The 23633-nt window shown below is 44.8% G+C and overlaps 1 protein-coding gene across 1 annotated transcript in view; it reads right to left on the reverse strand.

The window, feature by feature from the left end:
• kcnc4 (potassium voltage-gated channel, Shaw-related subfamily, member 4) overlaps positions 1 to 23633 on the reverse strand; it is a 45977-nt gene that overhangs the window by 2676 nt on the left and 19668 nt on the right. Inside the window, exons 2-3 of the mRNA XM_064299970.1 lie at positions 7457 to 8393; positions 4308 to 4502 (exon numbers count right to left, since the gene is read on the reverse strand). Of these exons, the coding sequence (XP_064156040.1) occupies positions 4308 to 4502; positions 7457 to 8393 (1132 nt within the window). The remainder of the gene's footprint in view (positions 1 to 4307; positions 4503 to 7456; positions 8394 to 23633) is intronic.

Genomic DNA, 23633 nt, shown 5'->3' on the forward strand with positions numbered 1-23633 from the left:
TGCTCACCCTCAGCTTCACCCTCACCATGTTCACCCTCACCCTCACCGTGCTCACCCTCACCCTAACCCTCACCGTGCTCACCCTCAGCTTCACCCTCACCATGCTCACCCTCACCCTCACCATGCTCACCCTCAGCTTCACCCTCACCATGCTCACCCTCACCCTCACCCTCACCGTGCTCACCCTCAGCTTCACCCTCACCATGTTCACCCTCACCCTCACCGTGCTCACCCTCAGGTTCACCCTCACTGTGCTCACCCTCACCCTCACTGTGCTCACCCTCACCCTCACCGTGCTCACCTCACCTCACCCTCACCGTGCTCACCCTCACCCTCACCGTGCTCACCCTCAGCTTCCCCTCACCGTGCTCACCCTCACCCTCACGTGCTCACCGCTCATCCTCACCCTCACCGTGCTCACCCTCAGCTTCACCCTCACTGTGCTCACCCTCACCTTCACCCTCACTGTGCTCACCCTCACCCTCACCGTGCTCACCCTCACCCTCACCCTCCCTCACTGTGCTCACCTCACCTCACGTGCTCACCCTCACCTCACTGTGCTCACCCTCAGCTTCACCCTCACCGTGCTCACCCTCAGCTTCACCCTCACCGTGCTCACCCTCAGCTTCACCCTCACCGTGCTCACCCTCACCCTCACCCTCACCGTGCTCACCCTCACCCTCACTGTGCTCACCCTCACCCTCACCGTGCTCACCCTCACCCTCACCGTGCTCACCCTCACCCTCACTGTGCTCACCCTCACCCTCACCGTGCTCACCCTCACCTTCACCCTCACTGTGCTCACCCTCAGCTTCACCCTCACCCTCACTGTGCTCACCCTCACCCTCACCTTCACCCTCACTGTGCTCACCCTCAGCTTCACCCTCACCCTCACTGTGCTCACCCTCACCCTCACCGTGCTCACCCTCACCGTGCTCACCCTCACCCTCACCCTCACCGTGCTCACCCTCACCCTCACCGTGCTCACCCTCACCCTCACCGTGCTCACCTTCAGCTTCACCGTCACTGTGCGCACCCTCAGCTCCTCTGTGGAGCTCACCCTCACCTTCAGCCCTGGGGACTACATTAACATTTCAGATCCATGATGCAATGCTGCAGGGAAGCCTATTAATCACACCTGTCTCGCCATTGCACAAATCCACAATGTTGATTGTGACATCATAATAATAACCCTTTGCACTCCGGAGTCTGTTGCCCGTGTGGACGGACACGCCTCCTGTCCATCAGGGGGCGGGGTCTGCCCTGGGGGCGTGTGGGAGGGGGCGCATATTGGGCCCCTATGGGGTTGGCGCAGGTTGGCGCATTGCTACTGTTCTCGGCACACCCCTGCCCTCCACTATAGCCTGACACACAGCAGGCCTTTAGCACCCAACAGCAAGGCCAGGGGAAAAACCTCAGGGGGGTGGGGGTGGGGGGGGGGGGATCACGTTACTAATGGAAACCCATTAGTGGCAATTAAGCAGAGATGTCACTGGGGGAGTAATGCCACATCATAACGCATGTGTCTTCTTTTTCTCTTTTTTCTTTTGCTTTGTTTCTTTTTAGCGACGGAACTGCTTGTAGCTTAATTATACACTAATCATAAGGAAATGATGGTGTAGTTAGCGGGTAATTATGCCAGATTGAGCGAGGCCCTCAGTCGGGCAGATGCCGCGGCTGCACGGATGTCAGGCCCGCCTCGCGGATGACGCTACTGTGACTGACTTCTCGCGGAAAACCCGCTGGAACCAGCCGTTAATGCACCTCTGAGGGGAAGGGAAGGGTATGCTTATGACTGTGATAATAGAATAAAAACCGTTTGGGCATGTGTTTGACCAGCAAGCAGGCTAAACCTAAGCGAAGCGCTATCGTGTCATTTCAGAGCAAAATTTATTTTATCACTGAATTTCATTGAGAGTGAAAAGCAGCGGTATTAAAGATATGAGACTGTTCTTAGAAACTGTTGGCTGAAACAGTGTGGGTAATCAAGCAACCGACTGCAGGCAAAAGCTTATCACCTACAGGTGGTTTAAAATATGTGTAAATATTAATAAACTTGATGTCCTCCAAAAATGTTCAGCCTTAGTGTGTGTCATACCATAAATGGTAAATAATTCACTTGGCTTATCGTGTCATTCATAAAGTGCTTCCCCCCCACCTGAAAACATGTCACTACTGTGCAGTGTGCAAAAGGCCAGGGAGGAACAGTGAGGAAAACCCTATTGTGCTGTTTCTCCGTCACCAAGCGGCTCGATCCACAGCAGTCAGGAGAGAACGCGGGACGTCTATAAACATTGGCGTGCGTTCAGATTAAGATGCTCCGGCTGCTGACACCTCGGGGCGAATCATCAGCAGCAAAACGACAGCGATAGGCTGAGAGAGATGGTGACATCATCGCACATGCCAAGGGCAAGGACGGCCAAAGCCAGGCAAATTAGAGGGTCAGGACCCCACCTGGACACCTGCCCGACACCTGCCACCTTTCCACAGCGGGAGGACTGAAGGACGACCAATCAGGCACCTGGAGCTTATCTAGTGCATTTCCTATTTTGGCCAGTCCCTCACAGACGGACACTCACTAGACAGAATGTGTTTTCTCCTACACTCCTCTGGTTAGGACAAAATTAGGGTTGTTATCACACAGAACAACCCTGATTTTGGTAGTCACCTACTACTGTACCTCAGTCTCCAAGATTATAAATATCTTTCCATTAAGACTTTCTCTTTTTTAACAATAAAAGCAGTAATCAGGAATTCTGCTAGCTGATTGGATATTATGAGACAGAACAACGGTCAAACCGGGGGAGGGCCATTGTGTATATGAAGGTTAGCATTTCCAGCAGATTATGGTAGAATTCACACAGTAAAACAGTCTTCAGCTGTCATTCATGAGCTTGTCATTAGATGTACTTAAAAATGATCACTAAAATTGGCTGATTAAGTAATAAAGCACAGTTTGCATGAAATCCAGAAACAGATGCTTGTCCACCCCTGCTTTACAATGTTAAAAAAACCTCTCTGGGGATTTAGCCATCAGAGGCTCTCTTATCCTCCCGTTGGTCTCTGCATTACCTGCTAATGACATTTGCCTGAAGTCTGTTCCCAAACAATGGCGGCTTCCAGGAATCTCTGGCTGCACACACAGGCCGACTCTAATTTGGCCGTTCTCAGCTAAACGCCTGAGCGTCAGGAGGTGGAATGTTTGCACGGTCCGTTGGCAGGAAATCCATTCCCTCCAAAAATAGAGCTCCCAAACGACAGCCGGGAGCGAACAGAGAGGTCTGCCCCAACCGAGGGCCTGTGGGGGGGGGGGGGGGGGGGGGGGGGAGCTCGGGCGAAGTTCGGACGCGCGGTCCGGAACGCGGCTGCGAGCTGCCCCCGCTTCCATGACGGTAAAAACATGCAGGTGTGCTAAATGGAGGTAATTAAACCTAACACGGTGCATACGAGTCTAACCAGGATGAAAACTTCCCATTGTTCAACCTACTCTATCAGAGCTGAATATAGGGATGGGAGAATGAGGCATCACTGCACCAATAATGGGTGTGGCTGGGTGTTACTATCATTAGCCATCTGTTTAGAACTAATAATTGCAATTGTTGTGAAGCCGAAAGCTTTTGATTGGTTCAGACAAGACAGTTAGTTGTAGCTCCACTTCTTTCTGGTGTCATCATACCTCATTCTCCCATCACTAGTCGAGAGTTTTGTTTTCGAAATTGAGTTACGTAATGTCAATGACAAGACAGAACAGCCTTACAGTGAACCCTGATCAAAGAGATCTTTTATGTCTCTGTGTTCCACAGGGATCTGTCTGACCTATGTATGCCCTTTGACTGAAGAACACATCTAGTGTGTGTATAACCACAACAAGACACAACAATGCTGGCAGACAGTATACCTTATTCTTGTGATTTGAAGAAGAATGAAAAAAGCATGTTTTCATTGTAGACAGACTATATATAGATTACATACAGATAGCTGAGACTGGACTCAGTAATCCCTTCAGACCAGCTGTATTGGTGTCCCATTAAACCCTGGAGAATCAACTGCCAAAGGTGTGAGGTTTATAAAGTGTGAGCAGTTAAGAGGAGGACAGAACTTTACAGCTACTTCTTCACTACATTTCCCATGAGCCCTACAAGGCTACAAGGCTGGGAACATTCGGGGTGAGGTTTTTAACGGGGAGCTCGGAGGAAGATTCTCTGTGATCTTTAACAAATAGGTCCCAGAATGCAGCAGGGCATCTCCCTGCTGCATCTGACTCTATAGGAAGTAGCGGCCCCCTTTCCCTTGGCGGGTTCCGTTACCTGCGCGGATGGGGGCGTCGGCAGTGCAGGAGAAGTCTCCGGAGGTCAGCAGAAAACAGGACGCCTCCTTCTTGGTCTTGTCGTGGGCGCGGGATCGTCGTAGAGACCAGCGTTCGCTTGGCGACAGCGGCTGTGTCAGAGCACACCCCTCCTCGTCCGACAGGACCAGATTGGCATCGCCATTCTGCTTGGAGTCTGACAGGAGGAGAAGAGAAGGCAACTGTTGTGGGTATAGCTAGTTCACTAGCAAAGTACAGTGTAGGTGTAGCTAGTTCGCTAGCAAAGTACAGTGTAGGTGTAGCTAGTTCGCTGGTGAAGCACAGTGTAGGTGTAGCTAGTTGGCAAATGAAGCACAGCATAGGTGTAGCTAGTTTGTTAATGAAGCAGAGTGTAGGTGTAGCTAGTTCGCTGGTGAAGCACAGTGTAGGTGTAGCTAGTTTGCTAATGAAGCACAGTGTAGGTGTAGCTAGTTTGCTAATGAAGCACAGTGTAGGTGTAGCTAGTTTGCTAATGAAGCACAGTGTAGGTGTAGCTAGTTTGCTAATGAAGCACAGTGTAGGTGTAGCTTCGCTGGTGAAGCACAGTATAGGTGTAGCTAGTTCGCTGGTGAAGCACAGTGTAGGTGTAGCTTCGCTGGTGAAGCACAGTGTAAGTGTAGCTAGTTTGCTAATGAAGCACAGTGTAGGTGTAGCTAGTTTGCTAATGAAGCACAGTGTAGGTGTAGCTAGATTGCTGGTGAAGCACAGTCTAGGTGTAGCTAGTTTGCTTATGAAGCACAGTGTAGGTGTAGCTAGATTGCTGGTGAAGTACAGTGTAGGTGTAGCTAGTTTGCTAATGAAGCACAGTGTAGGTGTAGCTAGATTGCTGGCGAAGCACAGTGTAGGTGTAGCTAGTTTGCTAATGAAGCACAGTGTAGGTGTAGCTAGATTGCTGGTGAAGTACAGTGTAGGTGTAGCTAGTTTTCTAAGGAAGTACAGTGTAGGTGTAGCTAGTTTGCTAGTGAAGTACAGTGTAGGTGTAGCTAGTTTGCTTATGAAGCACAGTGTAGGTGTAGCTAGTTTGCTAATGAAGCACAGTGTAGGTGTAGCTAGTTTGCTGATGAAGCACAGTGTAGGTGTAGCTAGATTGCTGGTGAAGCACAGTGTAGGTGTAGCTAGATTGCTGGTGAAGTACAGTGTAGGTGTAGCTAGTTTTCTAAGGAAGTACAGTGTAGGTGTAGCTAGTTTGCTAGTAAAGTACAGTGTAGGTGTAGCTAGTTCGCTAATGAAGCACAGTGTGGGTGTAGCTAGATTGCTGGTGAAGCACAGTGTAGGTGTAGCTTTGCTGGTGAAGCACAGTATAGGTGTAGCTAGTTTGCTAATGAAGTATAGTGTAGGTGTAGCTAGTTTGCTAGTGAAGCTGGTTCACTGGTAACGTGTTTGTCTTTGGGCAAGTGAGAGGGCCACGTTCAAATCCCACCTTGGGCAAATCGCTAACTCTTTACACAATTACACAGTTAAATGTGTTAATTCAACTCTAACAGTGTTGAATTAGCACTGGGCATTTTACTGTGTACTGCCATTTTACTCATTGTTTACACATGCCTGCTGTGTATCCAACAGAGTAGATTTGATAGTAGTTTTTTTGGAATAGTTTTTCTAAATTTGAAGTCAAGGTTCTAGAACTCCATTGCTTTCAATTACCAGTAGTGTTACATCAGCATTAGAATGTTCAGTTAAGAACATATTTGTGACCTTGCACCTTAGAGCATGGATACACAAACCTGGAGCTCAAATCCAAATCTGGCCCTGGTTTCCTTTTCCCCTAGGTAATTAACTGAACAATTAGTGCTACTGATTGGTTAGACTGTATTCACACCTGACTCCCAGGTAAAGGAAGGGTGTACCTCAAGGGCCGTGATTTCAGCAACAGGGCCTTAGAGTGTTTAAACCACTCTGCCAGTAATGCAAAGTCATGGGTTCTAATCCACAGCTCGCTGCAAACTGTGATTAAGCATACTGCTGAGGTATTTGGAATCTTGTCTCAGAGATTGCATGTTTAAATCCAAGGTGGGGCACAGCCATTGTATCCTTTTAACTCAAATTTCTTCAGTCAATATTTGGCTATATAAATGTATGGTATGTGCATGTCTGTGTGTGTCAGTATTGATAAGAGTGTCTGTTCAGAACCTCCTACAATGAAAAAAAACAAAAAAAAAAACTAATTCCTATTACCCTACAAAATCTTTGAGACCAGAGACAAGATACTTGGTTTATAATGTTCCTGAGTTTCTATAAAGAATCCATTTCAGCAGAAATGGATTGGAAGAAGCTGCAGGGAAAGTTGGCAAGATTTGAACGAAAATCAATTTTGGTCAAATGACATCCGCAATTAAATACACAAAAACAAGAGATCCTTTGAACAAGAAGCATGTGATCGTGTAGCCTGAGTTTAATTTAAACTGAAGACCCACTCAGGGCTTCAGAACAATCAGATTTGAAATGCGTTCTTTGAAAGGGGAAACATGGGGGAAAACGCCCTGAAGTGAACAGGGCAAGAATGACAACCAGATTAAAGGCAATCATTTACGGTTCTTGTGGCATCGCAGTGTCTTAACCCGAAAGAAGAAAGCAACGCAGTGTAAATGGGTTTAGAAATGTAATGAAATCTAGATATGCTCTGAGATAAACTGAGCATGAAACGGGTGGTTCTCACCTAGAAATAAATTGCTAGTTGTTACCATGAAGATCACGGAAAAAAACACGTCTATTTCTTATCAATTCTAGTGGCTATCTCATAGTTATCAAAGGTTTAGCCTGGTTATAACCTGAGCGTAATTGTGTACTTCCTCGAAAATTAGATAATGCATACTTTCTATTCCTAGGAAGTACGCTATTAAACCAACCTTAATTAAACCGCTGTAACCAACCTAAGTCTTGGTAAAGGTAGTCACTTGATAGGTAATATAGGAGTTGTTTTTAAGTATTTCACTTTTAGTTTCTTTAGTACAAAATATTTTTTTTTTTACCAGTAGAAATGGGGTAATTGTGTGCTAGTTTTAACTCTTATTTCACCCCTTACCTGAGCGATTGTCCCCCCCCTCGCCTTGGCAATTGTGTACCGCCCCCCCCACCCCTCACCTGAGCGGTTGTACCCCTCCCCCCCCTCACCTGAGCGATTGCGCGGCTTGCTGTCATCAGCGGCGAGCGGGCAGGTGTCGCTCTGGGTGCTGTCGCGGGGGGAGTTGCTGACAGACTTGGCGAAGGAGGGCGAGTCGGTGGGGGCGTCGGGTTTGGGGTTGTGCTTCTTCTTCTTCTTCGGAAGCTTCTGTTTGGCCATGGCCAGGGAGTAGTACATCCCAAAATTATTAACGATGACGGGCACGGGCATGGCGATGGTCAGCACCCCCGCCAGGGCGCACAGGGCCCCCACCATCATGCCCAGCCACGTCTGAGGGTACATGTCCCCGTAGCCCAGGGTCGTCATGGTGACCACCGCCCACCAGAAGCTGATGGGGATGTTCTTGAAGTGGGTGTGGCTGGTGTTCATGGGGTTTTTGGGGTTGGCGCCGATGCGCTCGGCGTAGTAGATCATGGTGGCGAAGATGAGCACGCCCAACGCGAGGAAGATGATGAGGAGGCAGAACTCGTTGACGCTGGCGCGGAGCGTGTGGCCCAGCACGCGGAGCCCCACGAAGTGGCGGGTGAGCTTGAAGATGCGCAGGATCCGCACGAAGCGCACCACGCGCAGGAAGCCCAGCACGTCCGTGGCCGCCTTGGAGGAGAGGCCGCTCAGCCCCAGCTCCAGGTAGAAGGGCAGGATGGCCACGAAGTCGATGATGTTGAGCAGGTTCTTGATGAAAAGCAGCTTGTCCGGGCAGCACAGGACGCGCATGAGGAACTCGAAGGTGAACCAGACCACGCACACGCCCTCCACCAGGAAGAGGGCGGGTGCGGTCACCAGCTCCATCCTGGTGCCCAGCACCGTCCTGTTGCCCACGCTCTCGTTCACCGGGTACGTCTTGAGCACGTTGAAGGCCTCATGCGTCTCCAGGCAGAAGTTGGTGATGGAGACGAGGATGAAGAAGAGGGAGACGAAGGCCACGCCCTGGAGGAGGCAAGAGCACAATTAGAGCATCGGGGTCGTGGGAGGGGTGGGGGAGGGGAGCAGGGAGCAGCATGGTGGAATGTTTAAGCAATATCTATACAATCTAAAAAAAATCTCATAAAATCTATGCAGTGTGCTTTAAACCTCTAGGTCACAGAACTGGATTTCAGCTGAAACAGCTTATCGCTTATCATTAATTCACAGATTTGGATAGCTGTTGCAGTTGCTTAAACCCCCAGCTAAGCTAAGCACACTGCAATTGAACCACGAGGTTTAACAATCAACGAAACAGTCAATCAGTTTTGGCATTTCAGATTTTTTACAGAAAATCTGTCAAAGTGCTTAACAAAGTATGTTTTCCGGGAGGAATAAAAAGTAAACTTGGAGCCAGTGGGGGAAAAACCAGAGAATGTTTCCATGATTCAAAGATCACAGGAAGAGACATCAGTTCATTAGGCACAGATGAGCACCAGTGGTATGTGATTGAGGACACAACTGGGCTCATTTGCACAAAATTCACAAACTGAAAATAAAGCAATCTTACTTGCTTTATTTTTTAGTAGAATTGTAATACTGACATTTTATTGAAGGTAGTTTAAGCAACATTCAACATTTTTGAGCAAATCCAAATTTAAATTTATAGGGTTACAAAGAAACTGTTAAATCTTCTGGGAACTGACGTAACTCGCTCTCAGCACTGAGCCAAGCAGACCCTTTGTTTATGACAAAGCCCCTTGGCACCAACTGAAAAATAAATCAATATTGTTTTGAGAAATTCATTTTGTATGTACAAAACATAATTTAAGCACTTCCTGGAAATTATAGACCCATTTTGTTTATTTCTTGGTCAGTGTTATTTAATGCACTTTCCACAGTATCTGCTTTTGCACAAACACAGGTATGTCACATGATGAGGGAGAGCCAATGAGAGGACGGCCTGTCCAATTGTTCTTCTTCCCTGATATGATTACCTATTTATCTTAGATCTGTTCATGCACTGTAACATATTTGTGTATATTTCATATATCCCTATTGTATCCTTTCCATAAGATTCAATTTATGCCGCATCATCTTTCTAGTCAGCAAAAGGACCCCAGTGGAAATAAGTTCTGTTCTGTGTCATTCTCCATCGTGGTTAAAGCATGCACCACTCACCTTGTGTACGTTCTCAAATTGTTGAAAAAAGCCTGTGTAGAATGATATGTGTTGAGTAAATATTCACGTCAGCAATGAGGAGAGCCAGTTAAGAAACCAGTCAGCCCCACAGTTAGGGGGAATATATTAAGGCGTGGTCAGCTGGAGTTTCGGGTTGTGCCGTATGCAGATATCAGCACAGCTCATTACCCATAATTCATAGAGTGGCTAACGACCTGTGTTTGGATTTCAAACAAAATATAACCTTGATTGTCAATTAACACGCTGCCATACATAGTTTGCTATTGCACAGTTTTTTAGGGCTTCACAATTTGTTCTGCAAAGGCTGTGGTCCCTGGGAAGCTAATGGAGAGAATCTATGCAACTTTATGAGCACTCCATTCTGACTTTGATGAGTTACTTGCAAGATGCTTTCCTAACAAAAATCAAAACATATTTAGTAGCTAAATATGGTTGGAAAGTCAGCGGCAGCAGGACTTATGGTATCACGAAAGGTGAACTACAGAACTCCAGAAGAGCTGCATTGGTGAGGCAAGCTGCAGGTGCCCATTGGACCAGACAAGCGAAAGCCCAGCTGACTGGTAGGGTTATAAACCTCAGGCATCACCACCATCTTGACTCTTGGGGCAATGGTTCGATATTTGGCAATATCACAAATTTTGCTAGGATACAATCCACGACAATCCGATATACTAAGAAACGATCTGTATATGATCCAGCAAACACAATCCTGTTACAACGTACACATACAGGCAAAATGAGGTCAAGAGAGCAAAAACTTATTGACGTCATGAAGGAAAAATGGCACTAGCATGAGTGATGATTTGGTTGAGTCGGAAACGTAAACAGTTACAATGACAGTGTTGCTAGAGAGCAAACCGTCATAAGACTATGGGCATTTAAATAAATATTTAGCTGTTGTTCATAACGATACATATAGATTTTGGCACGTTGTATTGACTCGATCGGATCTTTGGCCTTTGAACCAATACGAATCAATGTACCGTCACACCCCTACTGCCTGGTTCCCTCCCACCCTGGGTCACAGTACAGCTAATCGTGCGTCGTTCTGTACAGCATGAACCACACCCCTGAAACGCCCCCACCCCACAAAACCTCCAGAGTAGAAGTTATTTATTATCGCTGTTGTTCATTTATGTCATTTTTGAAATATTGACGGTCATCATTTTTAATTGTCTCACTGTGAAGTCATTGCTGTGTGTTTATTGAGACTGTTATGCATGCAACACATTTCCACCCATCCATGTTGGTCATAGTCAGCCATGACATGGTCAGGATTCAACACCAGGCAATGGGGGTGTCACGTACTGAAACCCACCGTGTAAGCAGGACAAACCACCTCAGTGTAGGTTCAGAAAATGTTCTGTTCATTAAAAATGTTTCATATCATTCCAACTTATTTTCGTCTGCATATTTCTAATTAGAGTAAAGTTATGCTGCCAAATTTGAAAAATTAAAATTATTCTCTGTAATTTTTCAGCTAAACCTAGAGTGAACCATTAACTACAAAGCAATTCCCACATGCAATTATGTGTTTGCTTTTTCAATATGGCACAAGGCAATGCAAATGAAGATACTGCAAAAGAAAGCTCATTTGTCATTCATTTCAAAAGCATCTTTCGAATTTGGGAAAAATTGTCCCCATAGTGTTTCACTCCCACTTAACCAACACCAAACCACAGCAGAGGACCTACTATGATATCTAGGGGATGGACGTGTAAATTTGATTACATAATCAGTGTCTTTTGTTTTTAATTAATCACAGACACTATTTTTCATGCATTTATTCTTGCATGGTTTTCAGGAGCAAATGGATCCACTGGAGTAACTAGATATTCTTCTTTTTTTTTAATGCTGGTGACACATCAGTTTAACTAAAACACATATAGCTGCTTTCAGGATAACTTTAACAAACGAAGTCAGCTGCTACTCCACAGAAATCTCCTGATGGCAAAGGTCAATCTGATAGCTACCAAGAGCAGTCTATCCAACAAGCCTGTTCCAGTTGCGTCAAGGTCTATTGGGAAGTCATTAAATTGCTTAGTCATATGTTTTAATCACTTTAGGCATACTGTACAGGATGAGAAATACACTTCAAAGCAATGCTCAAAGTCAGCTTGGGCGGGACTCGGCTGATCTGCCAACACAACAAGCAATATGACAACGAAGTCAGCAGCAGCCCCGTTTAGTTAAAAAGACCATCTTCACCTGTGTTAGCAAGCATTCAAGCATCAGTTACAGAATCGCCTCCACCTGTGTTAGTTACAGCATCACCTCCACCTGTGTCAGTTACAGCATCACCTCCACCTGTGTCAGCAAGCATCAGTTACACACCCCACGGTCAGCAATCAGTTACAGAATCGCCTCCACCTGTGTTAGTTACAGCATCACCTCCACCTGTGTCAGTTAGCAACCACCTGTTAGCAAGCATCAGCATCTACAGAATCGCCTCCACCTGTAGTTCAGCATCACCACCGAGCATCAGTTACAGCATCACCTCCACCTGTGTCAGCAAGCATCAGTTACAGCATCGCCTCCACCTGTGTTAGTTACAGCATCACCTCCACCTGTGTCAGTTACAGCATCACCTCCACCTGTGTCAGCAAGCATCAGTTACAGCATCACCTCCACCTGTGTCAGCAAGCATCAGTTACAGCATCACCTCCACCTGTGTCAGCAAGCATCAGTTACAGAATCGCCTCCACCTGTGTTAGTTACAGCATCACCTCCACCTGTGTTAGTTACAGCATCACCTCCACCTGTGTCAGCAAGCATTAGTTACAGCATCACCTCCACCTGTGTCAGTTACAGCATCACCTCCACCGAAAAAAGGACACCTGGCAACCCCAGGACAGGACCAACGCAGGTGATCAAGCTGGCAGTCAGGAGGAGAGGAAAGAGGCCGGGGAGTACAAGCACAAGAAGGTGTCCATGGCAACCGAGCCCCATGTGCACGTCACCATGGGAGTGTTGCTAGGGTGCAGAGAGGGAAGCCCGCAGATCCCCTGCAGAGATTGGGCATTTCATAATGAAGACAGCATGATGAAAGGTATTTGTGTTTCACCCATCCGTTCACCTGCCAGCCAGCACACCCATGGCCAACATCAGTCAAACGTGGTGCCATTATTTTTATATAGCAACTGTCAATCATATATGTGTTTGTAAGGCTTATTTGGAAATAATATGCATACTATGTCACAAGTGTGTCTGAAACCTCTCATAAGACAAGGTGGTTATCCTTAACATGCGCTTTGCATGTCTGCCTACCCCCGCCCCCCCCCTTCTGACAGCTCTCCACCCTGTTCACGACTACACTCCCAGCTTTGCACCTTTTACAGTTTAGACCAATTCTAAATCTGGCAACCCGAGGCAGGCTGCAGGAATCTAATGGACCAGAAGACTTAGGGATGACCATTCTGACTGAAGCCCTCCCACCTTGGTTGATGGGCTGCAGGCCACGATTGGACTCAACACGAGGTCGTGAGGCACGTTTCTATTCCGAAACACAGCGCCTGAGAGAGCGGAGCCATCTTAGCTGCTGAGTTGTTTTAATGGGAGGCTGGCACCTGCCATGTCAGAGAAGAGACAAAGCGAAATAATGAAATGCACTCATCTGTTACCGGGAGATGGTCGCTCGTCATCGACAGGAAATGGAGCAGATCAGTGAGCGCCACGCACACAGGAAGTTGAAGGGAGAGGGAATATACTATAGATGCATTTTAAACCTGAGCAGCAAGACGCAGTAACTCAATTACCAGACCGTTCTCGGAGCAATTTCCCGCCACTCCGGGTGAAATTCAGTCCCTAAGAACTTCCAAATTGCCTTCTGAGGCAAATGTATTCGGCAGCATTAGCCGTGAATGGCTTTCTCTCCAGCAACCATATTCCCAAGAGCTTGTGAGTGACTGCACCATAGAAGACCTTGAAATATGGGCTGTACATACTTCATGTGTAGTCCTAAAGGGAAAATGGAGATACACACAGACACATTAGAGTGTCTTCATATTTCACTCAGTTCGATTAAGTTCATTTTTCAGCCCAACACTTTTCACATGGGGTTTGAGGGTGCAGTTTACGGAATACTGACCTTCATGCTCTTTCCTGTAGCCCATCTAACTCATCTACGAACGCAAAGTGTTTTTTGGTGTACATTTGTGATGTAAGGGAAATTGTCTTTGAACCACATTTCTCAATGCCTCAGTGAAGCTTAATAAGTCATTACATTCACAATTCTAGTCTCTAAACAATATATTAAAAAATACATTTATCTTTGTAAAGTAAAAAAATGCATAATGTTTTACAATTACTGAAGAACTGAACAAATATTTTTACTAGTATCTATAAAGCACCTTCTCAACTTCACATTTCTATCTGTAGGTATCTTTTAAATTCTAACTGAGATCAGCAATTATCAGCATAGATCAGAAATTACTGGTTCAATCAAGCTCAATTAAACATGACTAAACCTAATTAATTAATAGCTTAGCAGGAACCAAGACCAGCCTACACTACAGGGGTGATCCAGACCAGCTTATATTAGCATTTCCTAGCAATGGGACACGTTATACTAGGGTTTTGTCACCCTTTTATCCCCAGTTCGAAACTCTCACTCACATATGTATGATTTCTTGTTGCTGCAGCCTCCGTAACCGATTTTGGGAGAGGGCAGGCAGCATGAGCTGCTCTCTGAAGCATGTGATGCAGCTGCCGGCTCTTATGACACTGCAGGTCACATGACCGGCTCACGCTGGCCTGAGTAAGAGGCAGACTCTTCATGTGTAGCTCAGAAGGTGGGCTAGCAGGGAAATATTTCAGCAACTTCTGTTCACTTAAATACCTGAAATACAAATTGCTATTCAATTTGAATGATAGAACAAACGAAAGACCAAACAAACAAAATGAGTTATTTAACCATCTGCCTTTAGTCTCACTGAGTAACCTAACTGGCCAAGTTTCATTGGCAAAGCTTCCCCAAGTGTGTCGGATGGGGAGGCAACACAAACATGTGGTATAACTTCATTTACATGTATCTTCTAATTAACAAAATCACAACTTCCGTGATATATTCCTTTCTATCAAGACGTGCATATTACTTGCCATGTTGTCATATTAAGAAACAAAAGGTAAATGCTAAGAATAAAAAATAGTTTTGTGCTGTGTCTAGACAGCCAGAAATGAGAAATGCTGAAATGTAAAAATGCTCTGTGGCCAAATTATATTTACTGATGAAATTTTTTACATCAGCTGTTTTGAAACTGTTGCTTTAGACCAGGGCTGGGCAAATCGATGCCTGGCAGGTGCAGTGTGTACCCTGGCTCAATAAGCTGTTTATGCCCACACAGCTTCACTGGCACATCATAACACTATCAAACATTTCACACAGGAACATGCTTCATACTGGGATACAGCATGCATATGCATGTACAGCTGACTCATCAGCGGTATCCTAGCAGCATCTGAATAAAGTGGAATGCACACAAAACCAGGGAGGGGTAATAGGAGACGGTCTGACAAATAAGGGGGCGGGGGAATGGGGGGAGGGGGGTGCACAGCTGTCCCTGCCTGGCAGAAAAGAATTCAGTACCAATCCATGGCAACACTTCACCATGCCAACCATCCCATCCAAACCCCTCCCCACAGCAACCAGCCAAACAATTCAGCATGGCAGTTTTGCTAAGATCACATCATTGCAACCTCAGCACAGGTAAAACACAAGGACAACAGCTGAAACAAATGCATGCCAACACACACACACACTAACACACATGCGCACACAACACACACACACATATGCACACACATGCACGGACAAACACACACACACACACACGCACACACACGCACGCACCGTGCACACACGCTCACACATGCATACACATGCACACACACACATGCACGCACACACACACACGCACGCACAGACACACGCAGGCACACACGCACGCACGCACACACACATGCACGCACATACACGCACACGTACGCACACGCGCACACACACGCATGCACACACACACGCATGTATACACACACACGCACACACAAGCGCACACTCATACACACATAAACACACACACACCTATGCACACACACGCACACGCACACACACACACACAGAAGCAAACATGTTCACAGCCAAGTCAGAGTGTCCCACAGGTCTGACTTGTTGCACAGTCTCCCAGAGCAGTCTGCCAGTGACGTCTCTAAAACATGCCAGCTTATGGTGCCAACTACAGGACTGTAAGCTGTGGGCACAGCTGAGCTTAGGTTAGCGTCTGTCAATGAAAGGAAATGGCACAGAGGGTCCTTTACTGAGTAACACACACCTTAAGGGTACGTTAAGCTTCATCTGTGCAGCACCAGAGCGGGACTATCAGAACACACCGGAGGGGGGAAACTCAGCGCCCCATAATGACGACTAAGCGTTTTTCAGCCATTTTCTCCACTTCTGGGAATCTCCTGGTTCTTAATGTGTAAAAGTGAAAATACACATAACACAAACATTGTCTCTTATATGATTTTAAAAAAAGGATTTTCTGAGCTAGCAGTCACACCCCAATTCACAGCAAAAACACAGAGGTAGGCAACGATCCGGGCCATATCAGAGCACGCTTTGGGTAATCACCCTGCAGCCTGCAACTTTTCACCAGAGTTTCCTTTCCATCGTCCACTATCATACTACACCCCTATAGCTACCCCTCAGCACACTGTACCCCTATAGCCACCCTCAGCACACTGTACCCCTATAGCTACCCCTCAGCACACTGCACCCCTATAGCCACCCCTCAGCACACTGCACCCCTATAGCCACCCCTCAGCACACTGTACCCCTATAGCCACCCCTCAGCACACTGTACCCCTATAGCTACCCCTCAGCACACTGCACCCCTATAGCTACCCCTCAGCACACTGCACCCCTATAGCTACCCCTCAGCACACTGCACCCCTATAGCCACCCCTCAACACACTGTACCCCTATAGCCACCCCTCAACACACTGCACCCCTATAGCTACCCCTCAGCACACTGCACCCCTATAGCCACCCCTCAGCACACTGCACCCCTATAGCTACCCCTCAGCACACTGCACCCCTATAGCTACCCCTCAGCACACTGTACCCCTATAGCCACCCCTCAGCACACTGTACCCCTATAGCTACCCCTCAGCACACTGCACCCCTATAGCTACCCCTCAGCACACTGCACCCCTATAGCTACCCCTCAGAATACTACACCCCTATAGCTACCCCTCAGCACATTGTACTGTCCTGCAACCCTTTTACTTTGATACCCCCTTGGCATCAAAACTGCAAAGTGTTACTGATAACAATAACATAGCTTTCATAAAACTGGGGGAGCTTGTGGCTATTTGGGGGACCCAGGTATCACTATACTGTACAGTTGTCTGACTGTAGCAGTCTAACTTAAATGACTTAATTCTTCTGTGCAATGTAATGTCCACATCCCCGCCCGCCCCAATTCGAAAGTGTGAGAGGAGAAACGTTAAACGTGCACAGAGGACGCATTAGCGAACCATTCATTTGGCTGTCAAACTGAACGCGCGAACGCACGGAGGCGAGAGAAGCCGCTATTTCCCCAGGGCGCGTCTCACGCCGTGCGAAGCGTGCCCCGCCCTTCCCTCCTCGCGGTACAGAATCTCCTCAGTCTACAAGACCCGAACCGCGGGCACCGGAGCTTTCAGACATCGGCTCCGCTTTAGCCCAATTAAACTTTCCGACTCCGCACGAACAGGCAGATGAATATATATGTGAGCGCCGTACGATGCCAGCGCTGCTGTAATAGCTTCTAAAAGCAAATTCCACTTGAATCAGTCACGGGTGAAAAGCCAGTCGGCGAGGACGAATTCATTTCTGCCTCTCAAGGACGTCTGAATAATTCATTGTTTATCTGTTCACATTTTTTTTTTACCATCAAAATACACACCTCTAGCTGTCATGGCCCAGTCCCACACTTCGTTGAAAATGTGCAGGTCTCAATTTTTTAATTCAGTTTTAACGGCATGATGAAATAGCCAAAGATACAGCCGTCCTTTTTTAAAATCGGGAGTTGCCAGATCGGTGCCAATTAACATTAACCGTTGTGTTTAGTATGCTGCTGCTGTGTCAGTATTTCCACAATTTTTTTTGGAATCTACAGAATCGTATCACTGCAAAAGAAATGGGGAATTGCCGCGGGCTAAAGCCCTTGCAACAGCCAACAGATTCAGAGAATTACCTGAAGTGATAAAAACTCAAACGAACATATCTAATTAAACCCAATCTAAGATTAAGATTGGATTTTCATAATTGATTAAAAATGGGAAAATGCCTGATTATTCTGTCCGCAGATCCAGGCTATGAATATGTGGCTACCTAAAGACACAACTTGATGTAATACCAAGCTCATTGTTCAAGCACCCTCCTGGAAGGGAATTAATTGGATTTACATAAAAGGTTGGAAAAAGGAAGTTTCACCTTTGTGTGAAGTTTTTTCTTTTTCTTCTCCTCATTGTGAGCTCTGTGATCTACAACAGAAATGTTCCAGATATGGAACTCAGTCACACATACAATCAGTACTGTAGATGTGTTTTTGTCTTGTACAACTGTACTATACTATTTTGTACATACATCATCAGACAGAAAAGGGAAATGTTGGCCTACTTTTTGACATTGGATACTTCATTTCATTAAATCTCTAACCAAAATCCAAGTGGATATCAAGAACAGTAAAAGAGGAAAAAAAGATATCAATACATCTGTGACCCCTCCCAATGCCCGCCAATCAATTACTTACAGTTCCCTAATATAAACACACCTCTAAATTCCCCCATCTGCCCCTCCCCCATCACACCAGACTCATTCAGATGCTCAGAACACAGAGCTCTTCACAAACACTCACAGCCAAACACAGAGCTCTTCACAAACACTCACAGCCAAACACAGAGCTCTTCACAAACACTCACTGTCAAACACAGAGCTCTTCACAAACACTCATTGCCACCGAGCTCATCACAAACATCGATGCCAGAACACAGAGCTCTTCACAAACACTCACAGCCAAACACAGAGCTCTTCACAAACACTCACAGCCAAACACAGAGCTCTTCACAAACACTCACTGCCAAACACAGAGCTCTTCACAAACACTCACAGCCAAACACAGAGCTCTTCACAAACACTCACAGCCAAACACAGAGCTCTTTACAAACACTCACAGCTCTTCACAAACACTCACAGCCAAACACAGAGCTCTTCACAAACTCTCATAGCCAAACACAGAGTCTTACAAACAGCTTCACAGCCTAACCAGAGCCTTCACAAACTTCATAGCCTTACAGACCTAGAGCTGATTACAACAACAGTTATACTGCCAAACACGAGTTCTTCACAACCTGCAACCCAACAACAGAGTCTCCCTTCCAACTCTCTAAGCCGAACACAGCCCGACAGAACATACATTTACAAAAAAGAGCTCCATTACTGATAAAACCGCTGGGCGATTCTTCAACTCTGTGTTGGCGACAACGCTTCATCCATTTCCCCCCATATCTCGTTGAATAGGTTATCTTTGTTAAGGTCCTCTGACATTGTCCTCTCAATACTCAAATAAAATGTCATTATTGTTTCCTACTTCAGAAATGTAGGTGCTTCAGTATTTTCCCAATGTTTCAATATCAACTTCTTAAAAACTAAAGATGAGAGAAGGATCGGCCATCCAGTTGGATATCTTACAGTTTCCATATTTTGAAAAACACACACTGGGGTGCAAATGTCAGTTTGCAATTATACACCCTTGATACCAATCCTTCAATATCCTCCAAAATCCTCCTAATTTTCTCACAGTACCAAGAGGCATGTATGAGCGAGTCACTTTGAATGTGGCCTTTCAAGCATCTATTGGGGAGTCGGTATCAAACTAATGAATTTTCTCTCTACTCTAATATACTCCTGTCATCAATTTATATTGAATTAGATGTGCATTTTCATTAGCAGTAATTTTATGTGTGAGTTGCAAACATCTGTTTCATTTAATTTTAGCATTTACAATACTGAGATCCTTATTCCATTTACTGTATATTTTTTCACATAGGTCATCATTCACTTCAGGTTTAACTAAAATTTGTATTTTACCTATCAAGCTTCTTTTTTAAAATCTGGATTAAATTCAATTGCAGTGGTGACAGTGGATTGTTCAAGGTCCAAGTTACATTTTCTTATTTTGTAGTTATTTAAATAATTTAAATAATATTTTGTATATTTTGTAAAGTATGTAAATAATCATTTGGCTTATCTTTATCCCTAAGCTCAGAAAATGAGAAAACTGTACTTGTTTTATTTGATAAATTCATAATTCCACAATTTATCCACAATTACCAGCATAGCTGAGTGTTTGGAACAGTTGATGGATTATTCCAGACACGAATATATTTAAGGATGCTTATTTCTTTCCCAAGCATGTTTAAAAAACATTTTCCATGCATTTAAGGTACTATTAATAATTAAATTTGCAGGTTTAATTTTACGCTTGGAGAAAGGGGCTAGAAATTAATTAAGGCTTAATTGGTAATCTTCAATATCTATCCATGGTTCCTCGTTTAGAATGTTAATAATATGATCAACATAACATTTTTGCACAGCATGATGGTAAAGCTCCAAATAAGCCCCCCTCTTCTCGGAGATAATGTAAATATCTTCCTACTTATACGGTGTGTTTTTCTAGACCAGATGAAAAGGTAAGAATTGAATTTCTCTCTTTAATAAAGATTTAAGTGGAGCAATAGGTATTGTTTGGAATGTGTATAGAAGTTTTTTAACCACATCATCTTAAGCGGATTTATTCTACCCATTTATTTAATTTTCAAATCAGACCACCTGTCAAGATTTGGTTTAAGGTCTTTAATTAAAGAAAGAAAATTGTATTTATGTAAAGCTGTGGTTTGCTTGCACTAATATGGCATCCAAGTTATTTAATACTCTTCATTTCCAACTAAAATATTTTAAGGCTCTTAGAAAATTCAGTGCGCTGACAGGGAGAAAGGTTAGGAGAAAATTCCATTTGTGTATACTTGTGGCTTTGGCAATTTAAAGACTGTTTTTATCATGTCAATACATGGCATTACAGAGATAGTTGCTCAGTACATTGTTAGTGGAAGTGTATGATTCATTTGAGCGTCATGTGAAACTTGCATAAAAAGGGCATTTATACTTGACCAAAATAAATTTTTTTAGGAAGATCGCCCATTCCAGGAGCTTTTTTTAAAGCAAAGCTCATAACAGCACGTTTGAGTTCTCTTTCCATGGTCTTCACTGGCGTCATCCTTTTCTTCCATAGATCAGCGTTTCAGATTTATTGATTTTTAAAAAAGAGGGTTCTTGTTTTAATTCTGATTTATACAATTCCATGTTAAATGACTGAAATTACCCTGGCCAGGATAAGTGAGTATAGATAATGGATGGGTGGATGGATGGATGGATGGATTATTGAAATTGCTGATTAATACCTGATTGCAGTGTTGCCAGATTTTAAAAAGGTGAACCCACCCAAAGCATTTTTTCCCTTCACAGAAACACAGAAAGAAGTATCCCAATTAGACAGGAATCTGCCCAATCTGGCAATACTGCCCAATTGTGTCTGTATTCATACCTGGATCCTTCAGGCTTATAGGTTCTTTTTTTTAATAACTAATGAGCTTAGCTGCTTACCAGATTCACTTCCAAATGTATAATGAAGTTCATTCGAGCTGTGTCTATAGTCATTAGCTTTCTTTAACAGGAAATGATCAAGTCTAATTAAGATTTTTGCATTTTAATCAAATCTTCTTTTCATTGGTTTCTTATGTTTTTTCTCTATGGTGGTAATTTGCCTCCTCAGTTCATTTATTTCATAATCCAAATCTGGTTTCCCTTCTGATGAGAAGGGGCATGTATTCCCCTTAAATATGCCTTGAATGCATTTCTGGATTATAATATCTATTTCTGATTTCAAGAGGATTGACATTACCTGTATTGGTCTTTATAAACAACTCATTATATGTTCTTTAATATAATAAACTCAAAAATTCATTATCCATTAAAATTTTTGATTCATTCTCCAAATTCTATGAAAAGATACAGTACCATATATGCTGTTTGACACGTTAGAACAGATTTAAAGAAAATATGGAATGATGTTAAAAGGAGGAAAAGAAAACATGTCTAACTAAATTCAGGAAGTAGGTGGGGTCCTCCATTTGAGCAAAGACTCCGTAAAATATAAAATATATCATGTAAAATATTGTACGGAATAAATTTTCCAAAAAAATATTCAACCAATGCAAGCAGACAGAGTGCATGGCACTGACAGCTAATTCAATTACTCCATGTCACAAACACTGCCATATGATTATTATATTTTGTACAAATTTATTGGATATCACGTGTAGCGTATGCCGAAATACCTCATTTACAATATCACAACCTTAAGCACCAATTAGATTCAGCGCCTTGGAGAATTCCCTTGCCGCTGGCTTTCAGCAGTGTTCAGGGGAGCTGGCCAATGCTCTGAATCTCACTGCTATCCATATTCAACGACTACGGCACCTAAAGGCCACTATTTAAACTGACCTCTTCATAGGAGGAAACTAGGTCAGAAGTAGAATGATAGGTCAGTTTTGTAGATGTTTCGGTCAACACCAGCCTTCATAAGATCTCATCTGAGGGAGGGCCGTAGCTTGTTCCATAGTCTGTGCACAGCAGTTTACATTTTTGGCTGCATCCTCTCTCAATTGTCTGAGCTCAATTCCTTCTCTTTTTGTACTCAAAAACAGGTCTTGGTGTGAAGGTATCTCTGAATACACAAATTCAAAGGATAGGTTCACTCACACCTATATTTGAATTTGGAAAGTTAACTGTCATTTTAGAAGGAATTTTCTTTTCTTTTCTTTTTTAAAGGAGAGTAGGACAGTCCACCATTTTTGTTTAATTTGGGCAGGAAGTAAGCAGAGAGGATAACAGCTAGAGGAACCAGAGCTGATAAAGTGCCATGCTGGGGATCAAACCCTCATCTGTGCAGGAGGGATCATTCACAGTCAAGAGTCAGATACCCTACTCAAATCCCTGTCTGTGCAGGAGAAATCATTCACAGCCAAGAGTCAGGCACCCTACTCAAATCCCCGTCTGTGCAGGAGGAATCATTCACAGCCAAGAGTCAGGCACCCTACTCAAACCCCCATCTGTGCAGGAGGGATCATTCACAGCCAAGAGTCAGATACCCTACTCAAATCCCCATCTGTGCAGGAGAGATCATTCACAGGCAAGAGTCAGGCACCCTACATAAAAACCCCCATCTGTGCAGGAGATCATTCACAGCCAAGAGTCAGGCACTCTACTCAAACCCCTGTCTGTGCAGGAGGAATCATTCACATCCAAGAGTCAGGCACCCTACTCAAACCCCCGTCTGTGCAGGAGGAATCATTCACAGCCAAGAGTCAGGCACCCTACTCAAACACCCGTCTGTGCAGGAGGGAGCATTCACAGGCAAGAGTCAGGCACCCTACTCAAACCCCTGTCTGTGTAGGAGATCATTCCAGCAACAGTCAGCACCCTACTCACCCTGACTACAAGGATTGGCAAACAAATACTCAAATCATGACAAAGAATCATTTGAGCCAAAGTCAAGATTTGAATGCGGCAAGAAGAATTCACATGAATGACCAACAAAAACCCATTTAGAGATAGTAATCCAGTGGCAGTTCAAAGCCTCTAGTGCAGGGAGATTGCCAGCCAAGTAAGACACCCTACTCAAACACCCATCTGTGCAGGAGGGAGCATTCACAGCCAAGAGTCAGGCACCCTACTCAAACCCCCATCTGTGCAGGAGATCATTCACAGCCAAGAGTCAGGCACCCTACTCAAACCCCCATCTGTGCAGGAGATCATTCACAGCCAAGAGTCAGGCACCCTACTCAAACCCCTGTCTGTGTAGGAGATCATTCACAGCCAACAGTCAGGCACCCTATGGACTGCATCACACAAGACTAAATTGTATTTGGCAAACAAATAATGGTTTAAGAATTACAATGACAAAA

Source organism: Anguilla rostrata, chromosome 11, assembly GCF_018555375.3.
Source record: "Anguilla rostrata isolate EN2019 chromosome 11, ASM1855537v3, whole genome shotgun sequence".
NCBI lineage: Eukaryota > Metazoa > Chordata > Actinopteri > Anguilliformes > Anguillidae > Anguilla > Anguilla rostrata.